Genomic DNA, 12,351 nt, shown 5'->3' with positions numbered 1-12,351 from the left:
CAGCACACACATCTTCCCACACAGACAGCCCCCTTCCTGCTCCTCCAGAGGTACAAGGTGAAAGTCTGACCTACCAAAGGCCTCAGCAGAGCAGAGAACCCAAACCCATGTTGCAAACATTTTTTTTCAGTTATTTCAAATACATTTCAAGTCATTTTGTAAAAGGCTATTAATAGTAATTTCAAAGCTAAATCCTAACAGCTTAATACAGCTGAGCAGCTGATTTGCAGCAGCCAGCATGCAAAACCATTCCCACTTCACCAGGAAACATCTCCCTGCAACTTAGCACATATTTTCACACCCCTACCAATACAGCATTTTATGGCTGCCATTCCCCTCCTCGGCATGTAATATTAACAATTCCATCGATGGGGAATACAGCCTGGGTCAGCGCAAACAAGAAACAAGGCAAGACCAGTCAAGCAGACTGCTGCTCCCTTACACGGGTCCCAAAGCCAGAAGCAAACCACCACCTCAGCCCCTGCCCCGCTCCCTGAACCACTGGGACCAGAGCAGATAAGCTTTTCTGGCAGGCCAAGCATCACCTGTAGTTTGGCATCTTCCAGGATAGTCACTTGCTTCGTGCTCCTTGTGGTGCCGCAGCACAGCCCCAAACCTTCACCCAAAGGTGGAATCACTCCAGACACAATTACAAAATTACATGTCCCATCCTAATGACAGCAACGTACAGGCTATCTCACCCAGAGGAAGGACCCGTATTATTTGTTGGACTCAGCGTTTGTCCCTTCCTGACACCGAGTGAACCTCCTGCTCCTAAGGCAGCTTTCTGAATTCAATCTTTCACAGCTCCACACAGAGCTTTGAAAGGCCTGCCTTCCGTGACCGGCTGGCTCCAGAGGACACCCTTAGCTCCAATTTAACCTTCACATATTTCTGCCACTCATACATCGCTTAAGCATCAGCACGCAGCCGGAGACAAAAGACCAACCTCATGCTGACGGGCACCTTTCCATTCAATCAGAAGCCACGGAGCTCATGCCGACAGCTTCGCTGCGCTGCAGCACTATTTGCCTTACATTAGATATTAGCGTTTGCCTCTTGCTCTGTCAATAGCTGGAGGCAGTTATCCCACACGCCGTGCTGTTACCGGCCGGTGCAGTGCTGGGTACATGTTCTCACTTGTCTCAGCAGCAGCACCTGCCAGCCCCCAAGTTCGTTACGGCTCTGCTTGCTACCACCATGCCTACCGGCACTGCCACCCGAGACCTCCACCGCAGGTGTGCCAAGCCAGGGTTCCAGCGTGTGCGAGGCCGGTGTTTCAGCGAGCAGGTCACGGCCTGCGGCGCACGAGCTGCCCCCGTTCAGCAGCACGCAGCCCCATCCTTCCTTGTCGCCGCTGCATGGCTTCAGCATCTATCCCCAGAATGGCACTTGACTTGAAACCACTCTTAATAACCCACAACAGAACTCAAAGGGAACTACAGAGGAGCAAAATCGGCTTAAGTTAGGTGTTTCTAATTGACCCAAATTAACTTCACATCAGCTTCACGTTCCGGTGCCCTGGCTTGGCCCTAACTTGTTTCTTAGAGGCATTATGTGTTTGTGTGGTTGGTCCCCCTCCGTGCCCCCGCAAACTAACCCTCTTTTAGTAGCAACATTGAGCCACAAGGATTTCAGTACAAAATTCTGCCACATCTGCAATAAAAAGCCATCACCCAAGAATAAGCTTTAAATAATAAATGGGAATTATTTCTTCCTCTAGAAAAGCCAAGGCATGAATTTTCCATATCTATGAAAGCTGAGCAAAAAACCTGAAAATCAAGAGGAGCTCAGAATAAAGCTGAAGCTCCTAATAGCGGATGGCAGTAGCAACAGCAGTCCGAGCCTCTCCTGTGAGCATCCTCTCAGAGTGCTGCTGCAAGCGGCTTTTGGGAGATTTGCTGCTGTTGGCTGCGACTGTTGTGCAGCCTATTGCTCACCTGGAACCTGACTGCACTGCTAACAAAGCCCAAGGCTTACTTTTACAATGGTGACTCCTGTTGGCCACTCTCTCTCCGTGCTAAGCACGCTAACACTAATCATTAGCTGTGGTTTCCCTCTGTTGTGATTGGGGCAGCATTAATTGCCTCCCAAACTGCCATCACTAATTAGTCTCGGTGTCCTTATTAAACCAAAACTGGGTGACACATTGTTTGCACTCATCCTGGACATTCAGCAAACGGTCTTAAACAAGCTTTCAGTGAGCAGATGCCTCCTCCCTTGAATAAAGGCAGGTTTTGACTTCAGATCAGCTCTTTGGAGCTGGCAGGACGCAACAGTAGAAAGTCAGGCACAGACACAGCATTACCACAACCGCAGAGCAGCAAATTAGATCCTGCTGCCTCATGCATCATTAGGCAAGTACAGGTGCCGGAAATCTAATGGCCAAAAAAAGATGAGCGGATGCAGGGAAGGCTCTTCTGTTTCCTGTGAAGAGGTCTAGGGGCATTTAGGAAAGTTACAGCTGAACTAGAGGAGAGGGCTCACAAAGTCACCAGCGATGCTGCTTTAATATTAGTGCCTTACTAACAGACTGTCAAAAGTCAGCCTGGCAGGCTGCAGCAAAAGATAACCGGAGGAATGCATGTAAAGTCAGTGAAGAAATGCTTTTCCTGTAAGGTCTCAAAACTGGTACAAGCAAGCAAGGTGGAGGGATGCAGGAAGGCTGCTCTGTCTCCCAGCAGCCTGGGAGAAGGCTCCCGCACCCACAGCAGCGGGAAGACGTCACGCCACACAAGCAAATGAAGCAGGGGACTGCAGAGAGGAGCCCCATGAGCAGCAGCCTGGAGCGACGCCACCGTGGCATTTTAAAATCTAGACATTTAATAAGGTCTTTGGTCTGCAACTAAACAGCGCCTGTAAACAGCTTAAGGGCTTAGCGATGCACAAGATGTCCCCTCCCGCCAGGCCATCCTGGTGGCAGGAGAGCCCCAGCCCAGCGGGCAGGCTGGCTCAGAGTCCAGCAGCTGGCAGAGCCACCGGCACGCAGGCGCTGCCCAGGCGATGCCAGGCGCACGGAGCCGCACGCACCCGCGCTCCCTTACCGGCCGTTACTGCTCAGCCGGGGTTCGGCGGCACGGGAAGGAGCACCGGCAGCACGCTGGGATAACGGGGTTCAGCACCATCTCCAGCCAGAGTCCAAAAGGGCCGTTTGTAACACTCACCGCGTTTGCACACACTTACACACCCACTGATGCAAAGAGTCCTCAGGATGCTGTTCCCACGGCTACCCCAAGGCCCGAATGGATATAAGACCCCCACGAATTAGCCATATATGAAAGGCCTGCTTTAATTTCAGAAGCCGCACTGTCCCTCAGAAGCCCCCACTGAGCAGCCCCCTGCACTGCACAAGGCAGGAGCAGCCCCTCTCCCCCGAGCTCATGGCCGGACCCCCCCCCGCCCCCCGTTAGGTGGGGGCCAGCCCCAGAATTGCTTCCTGGCACCACCTGGTCTCAGGCTCTCTGTCGCTACCCGTGTTGGCTGTAACTGCTGCCACCGCAGCGGCTGTGCCCGGGCCGGTACAGGCGTGCCGGCGGTATCACGGTGTGCGGGGGGGACGGTCACCCCCTCGGTCCTGGGGTGCCAGGCGAACGGAAACCCCCGCGGCCAGCGGGAGATGGCTACAGCACCTACGGGCACCAGCCGGGGCTGCTGGCGGGGAGACTCCGGGGTCACCGGCAGTCGCGCAGGCTCCCGGGGGGAGGGTCCCCCTCATCACGCCCCCCAGAGCAGCACCGGGGGTGGTCTGACTGCCCAGCCCCGGCGGGCCCCCAGCCCCCGCGGACCCCCAGCCCCGGCGGCGCACCCGGCGGCCGGCACAGCCGCCCCTCGCCAGCCCGCTCGGTGCGGGCCCCGCAGCCCGGCCCGGCCCGGCCCACCTGCAGCCGCTGGAGGTAGGAGGCCGGCGCGTAGCCCGTCTCGCCGGAGCCGGCGCGGGTGACCAGCCACCAGTGCTGGTTGCTGCGCTCCAGCAGCAGGAAGGTCTCGCCGGCGGCGAAGGGCAGAGAGTTGGGCTCGGCCGAGCGGAAACTGTACAGGGCCCGGTACATGGCGGCGGCACCGGCACCTCCGACCGCCGCGGCCCGGCACGGCCCGGCACAGCCCCAGCCCCGCCCCCGCCGGGACCCCGCCCCGGGACGTCGTCGCCGCCGCGCCGCGCCCCTCCGCCCCCTACCGCCCCCTGGCGGAGCGGCGGCGCCGCTCCCGTCGCCTCCGCCGTCCCGGCAGCCCGGCCGCGCCCCGCCGCGCCCCGCCCCCCGCCGCCTCCCGGGAGCGCGCGAGCCGCGCGGCAGGGGGCACCAGCGGCCCGCGGAGCGTCGCCGGGACGGCCGCGGCGGGGTCACGCGGGGGGCCGGGGCGGCCCGGGGCCGGGCAGACTGCGGGGAGGGACCCCCGGGGACAGATCCCCAGGACGGGCCCGCGGGGACAGACCGCCGGCAGGGTGCGTTCAGCGCCGCCGCCTCCCCAGCGCCCGCCTGTCCGTGTCCCGCCGTTCCTCCCCATCACGGCCTCGCCCGGCTCCCTGCCGGCTCCCGGGGGTCAGCGCTCCCGCCCCCTGCCCGCCGCGCCCCCCGGCGCTGGCCCACCCGGCCGCCGCGCTCGGGCCGAACAGCGGTGCCCCCCGCCCCCAAGCTGTCCCAGCCCGGCCGGGTGCCCCGGGGCAGCCCCCGCCCCTGCGCGTCCCGTATGTCACCAGCCAGCGCCGTTACGTCCCCAAAGCCCCTGTGTGCCAGCGGCCCCTCCGTGCCAGGCTCCGCTCCCGGCACACGGTGAGCTTCGCAGCGGGCAAGGGGGGGGCAGCCGGGGAGCAGCACTGCGGGGGGCAAACCTCTCGCTTGTGGGGTTATCGCTCGGTATTACCGGGATCCCATGGGGCTGCGTTCTCCCCCCCGCCTGCCCACGGCATCGCAGCCTGCCCCGGCTTCGGCTGCAACATCTGCCCGGCCTCAGGGTCTGCTTGCAGCCCTACCCCTGCCCAGGTGAGCCCCGCTCCCCGGCGCCAGCCCAGCTCCTCTCTGTGCCGGGATAACGGCCCTTTATGCCACGGAGCGCTCAGCACCGGCGGTGCCAGCAGGCAGAGGCAGCGGTGGGGATGCAGGCACCTACCTCCCACACAACGGTGGTGGCACCCTGGCCTGTCCCTCTGCCTGGCACAGCGCGCTGGCTCTGCCACTTGGCGACCGAGAAGGGGCCCGGATTTCCTCTGCAAGGGCTCCTGCAAACCCCCCTGCACCCACGTATGATGCACCAGGGGCAAAGAGTCTCCAAGGGTGCTGGGAGCCCAGGACAGACTCCTGCTGCTGAGGAATCAGGTCCAAACTGCAAGTGCTGGGTGCTTTATCGTGGACAGGGAGGGGCAAGGAGCAAGGATCCCGCTGCGTCATTTGTGGGTGACTTTTAAAGCTGAACTGGAGACCTCAGATAATAATGTTTGCATCCGTTGCCTTCAGAGCCGTGGGGACCAGGACCACCGTAAGCGCTTGAGGGGCTCGGCACACGCATGGCAGCCTCTGCCGAAGCGCCGGCAGCCCCCCCACGCACCCGCTTTCCTCCGGGGCCGCAGAGGGGAAGCATTGCACAACAGCACTCATATGATTGAAACACAAACTTGCCAGCTCCACGTAGACTTATATAATTCTGCACTGCCTGCTTGTCAACATGTTGCAAAACAGCAGCGGGATCAATCGTTCTACTTTTAGGTATACAAATACTATTGTACTCCCGCCAGCCCTATCTGGGCAAAAAGTCATATGGGGTAGGGGTTGCTGTGGGGACCCTGTGCCCGTGGCTCCAGGAACAACACCGTCAGCATGTCCTGCAGGGACTGGGGGGTGTCCGTGAGCGGGATGGGGAGGCACTGGGATGTCTCTTGGCTATGCCCTAATTTCCCAATGTCCTTGGCAGCCCTTCTTCCTGGAAAACCTCATTAAAAGGCTGTAGATGGAACCCCCCCCCAACAGGATGCGTCGAGACACCCCCCCTGCCAGCAACAATCCTGCCACCGTGCTGAGTGGAGTGGGACCACCTGGGGAGGGGACAGTGCCCAGCCCGTTACAGGCAGGAGGGGCCCAGTCTCACTCCTGCTACCTCACGGCACAACTGGCAGGGTGGGAGCAGCCCCAGCCCCTCCGCAGTGCCACGTGCCCTCACCTGCTCCAGGGACACTGCCAGCAGCTCCTGCAGCTCTGCTGGAAGCTGGTCCGGCCACCTCCTCTTGGGAAGGATGTTTGCAGGTGGGAGAGCTCCAAGGCTGCTGTGGACCAGAGGCACCGCTGCAGCAGAGCAGGAGGGCGAGCTGCATGAGGCATGGGGCTGTGCTCTGCCTGCTCGCCCACGGCCAGGCCAGCCCAGACCCCAGTGCATGTGGCAGCCGGGCACTGCGCAGGACTGGGTGGCTGCGCCACGGCGGCTGGCACTCAGGACACGTGCACATCCCTGCTCCCCAGCGAGACGTGGAGCTGGGCTCGCACACGGGAGGCAGGGACAGGTTTGGGCAGCTCTGTGCCCCATGCCACGTACACAGCCCTGAGCAAGCCGGAGTGGCTGGCGGTGGGGAGCGCAGCCCCACGTCCAGCCTGCACAGTGCATGTACCAGCACTGCTTGCAGGAGACCTCACCCCTCAGCTACATCTGGTCCCTTACGGGAGAAGCCCCAGAACCAGCGCTGATGCCAGCCACAGAAGGAGGCAGCTCTGCCAGGCAGGAGCCAGGGACACGGTGCTCCGTGCCGAGCCCAAAAACACCAGCCAAGAGCTGCTCTGCCGGCTGAGTCCAACGCACAGAAGAGCTGAAGGTGTTGGGGTGTTGGGTGGCTCTGGGACCCGCTCTGCTCCACCTGCCCACCAGGCTGAGGTGTCCACAGGACTCCTGGCACAACCCGTCCTGCACGAAGCCAGCAGCAGGGCTGGCAGGGGCCCAGGCCCCTCCTGCGGCTGGGAGGAAGGAGCAGCCAGCTCCTGCCAACAGCTGAGCTTCCTGGAAATGAAGAAGACAGAAGGTCGGGAGAGTTGAGGGATGGTGGTGGGGGGACTGGGGGAACGCTGTGGGAAAGGACTGAGGTGCTGGAAGTTGCAAGGCAAAGAGCACATAGCCCAGCCTGCCCCGCAGCTCTGCTTCGGGAAAACAAGCTCTTTGGCTCTGCACAAGCAGCACCATGTTCTTTGTTAAGCTCTCTGCTCACATCCTGACCCGATGAGCCCCTTGCCGCGCAGCACACTCTGCCTGCTGGCATGGCCCCTTCCCAGCTCTCCCCCCGGGGCAGCTCTGCAGGCTGCAGTGCCAGGGGAATACTGCTTTTCCTGCCACCAGCTCAGCAGCCAGGCACCTTGCCCCACCTTGCCTGTAGTATAAACCTGGGGGGTGCAGACAGAAGGCATCAGCATGGTGAGAGAAGAGAGGGGGACACCTGGGCTAAGGTGCTTGGTAGTGGGAGCACAGGGTGCATGGCAGTGTGGCACCACACCTCGGGCTCCCTGCACCATCCTTCCCATCGCAGGGCCTGCCAGGGTGGAGACGCACTTTCGGGTTTACATCCCTAACCAAGCCAATGCCACGTTGTCCAACATCACCCTTCTTGTTTCCTTTCCCCGTTGCACACATGTTGGCCGGGGAAGAGCTACAAAGCGAGGGATTGCCTGGGGTGCAGTGGCAGATACTGGCCCTGTGGGCTAGAGGAGCTCCCCTGCTTCTGTCTCAAGGAGAGATTGAAAAGATACTGTAGGGCCAGCACAGCCTGTCACAGCTTGACTGGTGGGGACATTGGTATGGTGCAAGAAAGAAAGAAAGAGGACAAAGCCTGTGGCCTCATCTGGAGCTGGCAGCCTGGCAAGGTGGATGCCAGCCCGAATCGCATGAGGCTGCCTACCAGCATCACCCTCTGCTGCCCACAGGGCTGGGGGACAGGGACCGTGTCCCTGCTTGCACCCCTTGCCTGAGGGGGAGCCCTGGGCAGGTGGGTGGGTGCCCTGGCAGGCAGGTGAGGGGTGCTAGGATGGGGATCCCCACTAGAGGAGTGGGGTGCTATGGCATGGCATGGACTGGCTCCGAGCACCCCACTGGGGTTTGCTCTGCCCGTGCTGAGTCACAGGCTGCAAGCGAAGGCCAGGCAAGAGGCAGCTGCAGGAGCCCCTCAGCCAACCCTCATTTCCATACAATTCAGGGAAGGTGGCTTTGCCCTGGCAGCTCCCAGCCAGGGACACGAGCCATTCCTGGTCCCCTCTGCCCTGGGTGGCTCCAGGCTGGGCACCACTGCAGCTGCTCAAGTGGCAGCCTGGGACCCTCGGTGCCCTGCACCAAGAATGCAGGACAGACAGACACCCACCCCCAGTTCTGCCATGGCATCACCATAGCAATAACTTAAAACCCATTTTATTACTGTCCAGTTACACAAACTTGACCTCAGCATCGCTAGAAACGGTGCAGGCACAGCTGCTGAGCCACACACAGCACCCGCTGTCTCTGGGGCAGTGGGCACCATAGAGGCGCGGGGGCACAGAGTCCCTCCACCCCTGTGCACCGGGAGCCACCATGTCCCCAGCAAGGCTTGGGGCAGTGGAACATGGCCTGTGCCTTGCTGGGGCCCAAGCACTTCACAGCCCTGGGGCCATGGGGTGAGCGTGCTGCTCTCCCTTGGGCGTGAGTCACAGCAACATATGGCCGCTGCCCTGTGGGGATGCTGCTGCCCGACCACAAGGAAATATTTTGCTCTTGTTCCATAAAAGCCATTTGTGTGTCCCTCCCTGCTGGCAGGGACCCGGCTCGGGGGAAGAAGTCCAGCAGCTACTCAAGAGGCAGCAGCAGATGACAAGGACAGTGCAGGAATGAAGGTGTCCTCTTTGGGGGTGCATGGGCTGTCCCTTGCCTCTTCTTGCTTCTGCCCTGCCCAGCCCTATGCTTAGGAGACCACCTACTGAAATGCCCTGGCAGGTCCACGGACCTTGCTCAGCCCCCCGTCCCTGTCCCCAGTGCCTCACCATCAAAGCGGAGCTCAATTCACTGGCGCAGCCGGCACCAGCCACAGGAATGTGTTTCATCTCTGGCCAGCTGACCCATGGCGATTCCCCACACCCACCCCAGTTTTGGGCTAGAAGTGGCCTGTTTACATCAGGAGAGCTCCCCGCGAGCCCAAGGGCACAGCATCACGCAGGGGAGGCGGTGGGGAAGCAGGGATGTGGGTACCTGGGGGGGGCAGGGCCCAGCCAGGCTGGACCAGGTGCTGCCACTCACCAGCCCCAGTGAAGCCCCCGACACGGGGCCAGGGCCAGCGCGTTGCAGCCGCCCGGGCGCTGGCCTCGCTGGGCCCGGCTGGCAGGAAAAGGTGGGTCCCCTCCGAGCATCAGGAAACAGCCAGGGAGGAGACCAGACACAGGGGAGCCGCGAGGAACAGGGACGTGCGCTCAGCATCATCCTCCACCCAGCACAGGCTGCGGCAACCGCAGAGTGGGGTGTCCGGGCCAGGGCGTGGGGTGCCCCAGCTCCCCGTCCTCCCGCCCGCAGGGCTGCCCCACGGAGGTGCCTCTGCCGGGGCTCAGCGCTCCCTGGGACAGAGTGGGGAGCCAGCCCCTGCCCCCTCCCAGCGTCGCTGCGGGCACCACCAGCGCCAGCGGGGAGCTTGCTGCCCAGCAGGCCCAGAGCTGCGGGGAGCAGCGCTCAGAGCACACGCAGTGAGGGCAGGATTTGTCCCCGGAGGGGAAAGCGCTTTCTGCAGAGGCAGAAGCACCAACTTCCCATGGCACACGCACCCCAGAGCCTGCTGGAGGTTCTCTCTCACAGCAACGCAGACACCGGCTGCTTCATCACCCTCCGCTGCCAGCCCTGGCCCGGACGGGACATCCCCAGAGCTGCCGCTCCAAGGTCAGCCTGGTGCCGCCTGGAGGAAAAGCAGGAACGGAAAAGCCTTCCAGCCTCTTTCCCAGCCTGGCTGCTGCTCCCCCGTTACTCCTTCACCATGCCCTGCCGGGCAGGCAGCCCCTGGGCACCCGCACGTGCCCTCCCCAGACCCGTAACCTGCTCGTCCCACTCCTGTCCCCGAGCAGCCCAGGCGCAGGGGTGACGGGCGGGCGGCAGGGCTGCGGGCAGGCGGGGGCCGCAGGAGCTCCGCTCCCACTCCAGTGTCCCAGCCCGGCAGTTACGCAACCGCCTTTCCACAAACACAAGGAATTGCTCCGAGGGATTTGTGCAGCACAGCATGGAAGGAAAACAAACCTGCTCTTGAACTTTGCAAGATGTCATTCAAGAGAGACTGGCTGCCTGGGTCGCCCCCTCTTTAACCCTTGAGGACACAGTCTGGACCAGGACGCCCGTGATTTAGAGCAAAGTGCAGGTGAGGGGGATTTTTCCTCCTGACAGTTCGCTCTTTCATCTTTTAAAGCAACCAATAATAGTAATTTAAAAAAAAAAAAAAGTCATCTCTGCCCCCACTCCCCGCCTCGCACTGCTGCAGGCCCGGGAAGCTCCCAGCCCCCTCGCTGCCTTGCGGCGCTGGCACGGTCTCCACTAATCCTCAGACAATATTGGCAAAAGGATTTGAGCAGCGCCGGCCAAGGCCCGCAAGGGACAGGGGACAGGTTTGTCCCTTACCTTCCTACAGCAACACCCGTTCCACCTGGGGTTTCATCATTATATGTGCCCCCCGGTGCTCCGGGTCTGGCTGCTGACACCGTACTGGTCTGAGCCCAGGTCCCAAGCCCACCCTGCTGGCAGCGGGTGTGAGAGGGCAGCTCCCTGCCCGTACCCAGGGCCCTGCCCGCAGGCAGCAACACAAAGAGGGCTTGTTCTGGAGGCAGCTTGCATCAGAGCAAATGCGATTGTTCTCATCGGATTTTATGAATTCCCTCCAGAGTTCCTACGTAACACAAGTACATTAGAGGACTTTATCCCTGCTAATTTCAGACTACAAAGTCAAATCGTACATCAGATGAATCTGCACAGGCAGGCTTACTCATACGCAGCACCAGCAAGAGGAGGATCATCATTAGCTCTTTTGCAGAGGTCATCGCATCCCAAGCAGAACAGTTGCAGCCCTGACCCCGACATCAACCTGTGCCAGCCACTCTGACTCACACCTACAGCACATCTTGGGGACAGCAGGCAGGAAGCATTGCTGATCACTGCCCAAAGCATTTTGCAATAGAAAGTACCAAGAATTAACAGCCCCGTCCTCCCTCCCCAAAGATTTTTTACAGCCAATGCCAGGAGCAGCTCAGGGGGCCCTTGTCAGCTGCACCCAGCACTGGCAACTCCTGAAGGAGCAAAAAATGGTAAGTTAAGGATCAACAAACCTACCTCACAGGGAAATCCTCCATGTGCAGGCATAAAATAGTGAGCTGACTGTAAGATTTAAAAATAATAATTATAACCTGTGTTCATACTGACATCAGTTTGTGCCTGAACACTATGGAACAAACAAAAAACAAGCAACCACAAACTAATGTAAGAGCAAAGGTAAAAAAACTCTTGACAAAGTACAAAAGAGCACAGGACAGCCATCAGAGAGACTTTGATCAGGAAAACTTGATAGCAACGGCTGGGGAGTATGAATCTAAAGCTGCAGGGCTACAGCCAGTTAAGAGGGTGACCTTCCACCAGCAGATCCACAGCTTTCCTGTCACATCCCACCTCTCCTCAGCACGCCTACGAGCAGCCAAAGCATTGGCCAGCAAGATGCTGTTGCCATCACCTGCCGCCTCAGGCTCTTCACTTCTACACACACCAACTGCTTTACCCTGGGCAACTCTAACAGGCAACAACAGCCCCACATGCAGCGCTTCCATACCCATTTTCCTTTGCAGTATCCCAGGGATTTACAAGCTTCACAAGGGGAGAAGTCATTTGTCTAAAAATGGGTCTGTCAGCTGTCCTCTCACTTTCCCTGACCCTCCCAGACTATTTGTCCCAAGTAAGATTTTTAAGCAGCTTAGGATACCTGTCAGGCTCTGTAGCTCTCCCCTAGCTGCTGCCATTGCAGCTAATCCTGCAGTTCTACATGTATTTTGGCGCAGCTTAGATTAAAAAACATCAATAGCTCTCTAGAAAGGGGTCACACAGCATGAGATCTAGTTTACAAGATCCCAAACCAGGAAATAGGTTGTTGGAGATTTTAGCAGACAACTTCTCACGTATCATTCTGGCCAGCAGGGACCTCCTGGGGGTCTCCCATCCAACCTTCCACCGTCTGGTCCCTCTGAGCCATCATTTCCCCCTATCTAGGCAGGCCCTGTTGTCGCTCCTCAAAGGTTAGCTGCTCCAGCCCCCACCAGTTTGGTGGCTCTCTGTTGGACTTGTTCATTGGTCTTGACAGGAGGCTCAGAACAGAAGTGCTATTCCACACATGGTCTCACAAGGCAAGTAAGC

At 59.8% G+C, this 12,351-nt stretch overlaps 1 protein-coding gene across 3 annotated transcripts in view; it reads right to left on the bottom strand.

The window, feature by feature from the left end:
• NCKIPSD (NCK interacting protein with SH3 domain) overlaps nucleotides 1-12,346 on the bottom strand; it is a 61,230-nt gene extending 48,884 nt beyond the window's left edge. Inside the window, exon 1 of one of the 3 annotated variants that reach the window (XM_080385272.1) lies at nucleotides 5,107-12,346. Coding sequence is in view for 2 of the 3 variants with exons in the window: in XM_080385274.1 (XP_080241400.1) it covers nucleotides 3,879-4,049 (171 nt within the window). In the remaining variant the exon portion in view is untranslated. Of the gene's footprint in view, nucleotides 1-3,878; nucleotides 5,074-5,106 lie in introns of those variants that run through there. The other 2 variants (XM_080385274.1, XM_080385270.1) reach the window with 2 other exon arrangements.
• Between the last annotated feature and the right edge of the window lie 5 nt (nucleotides 12,347-12,351).

Source organism: Falco punctatus (genome assembly GCF_963210335.1).
Source record: "Falco punctatus genome assembly, chromosome: 4".
Lineage (NCBI taxonomy): Eukaryota > Metazoa > Chordata > Aves > Falconiformes > Falconidae > Falco > Falco punctatus.
The sequence above is the reverse complement of the archived record's forward strand: the minus strand, read 5'-3'. Positions and strand labels throughout refer to the sequence as shown.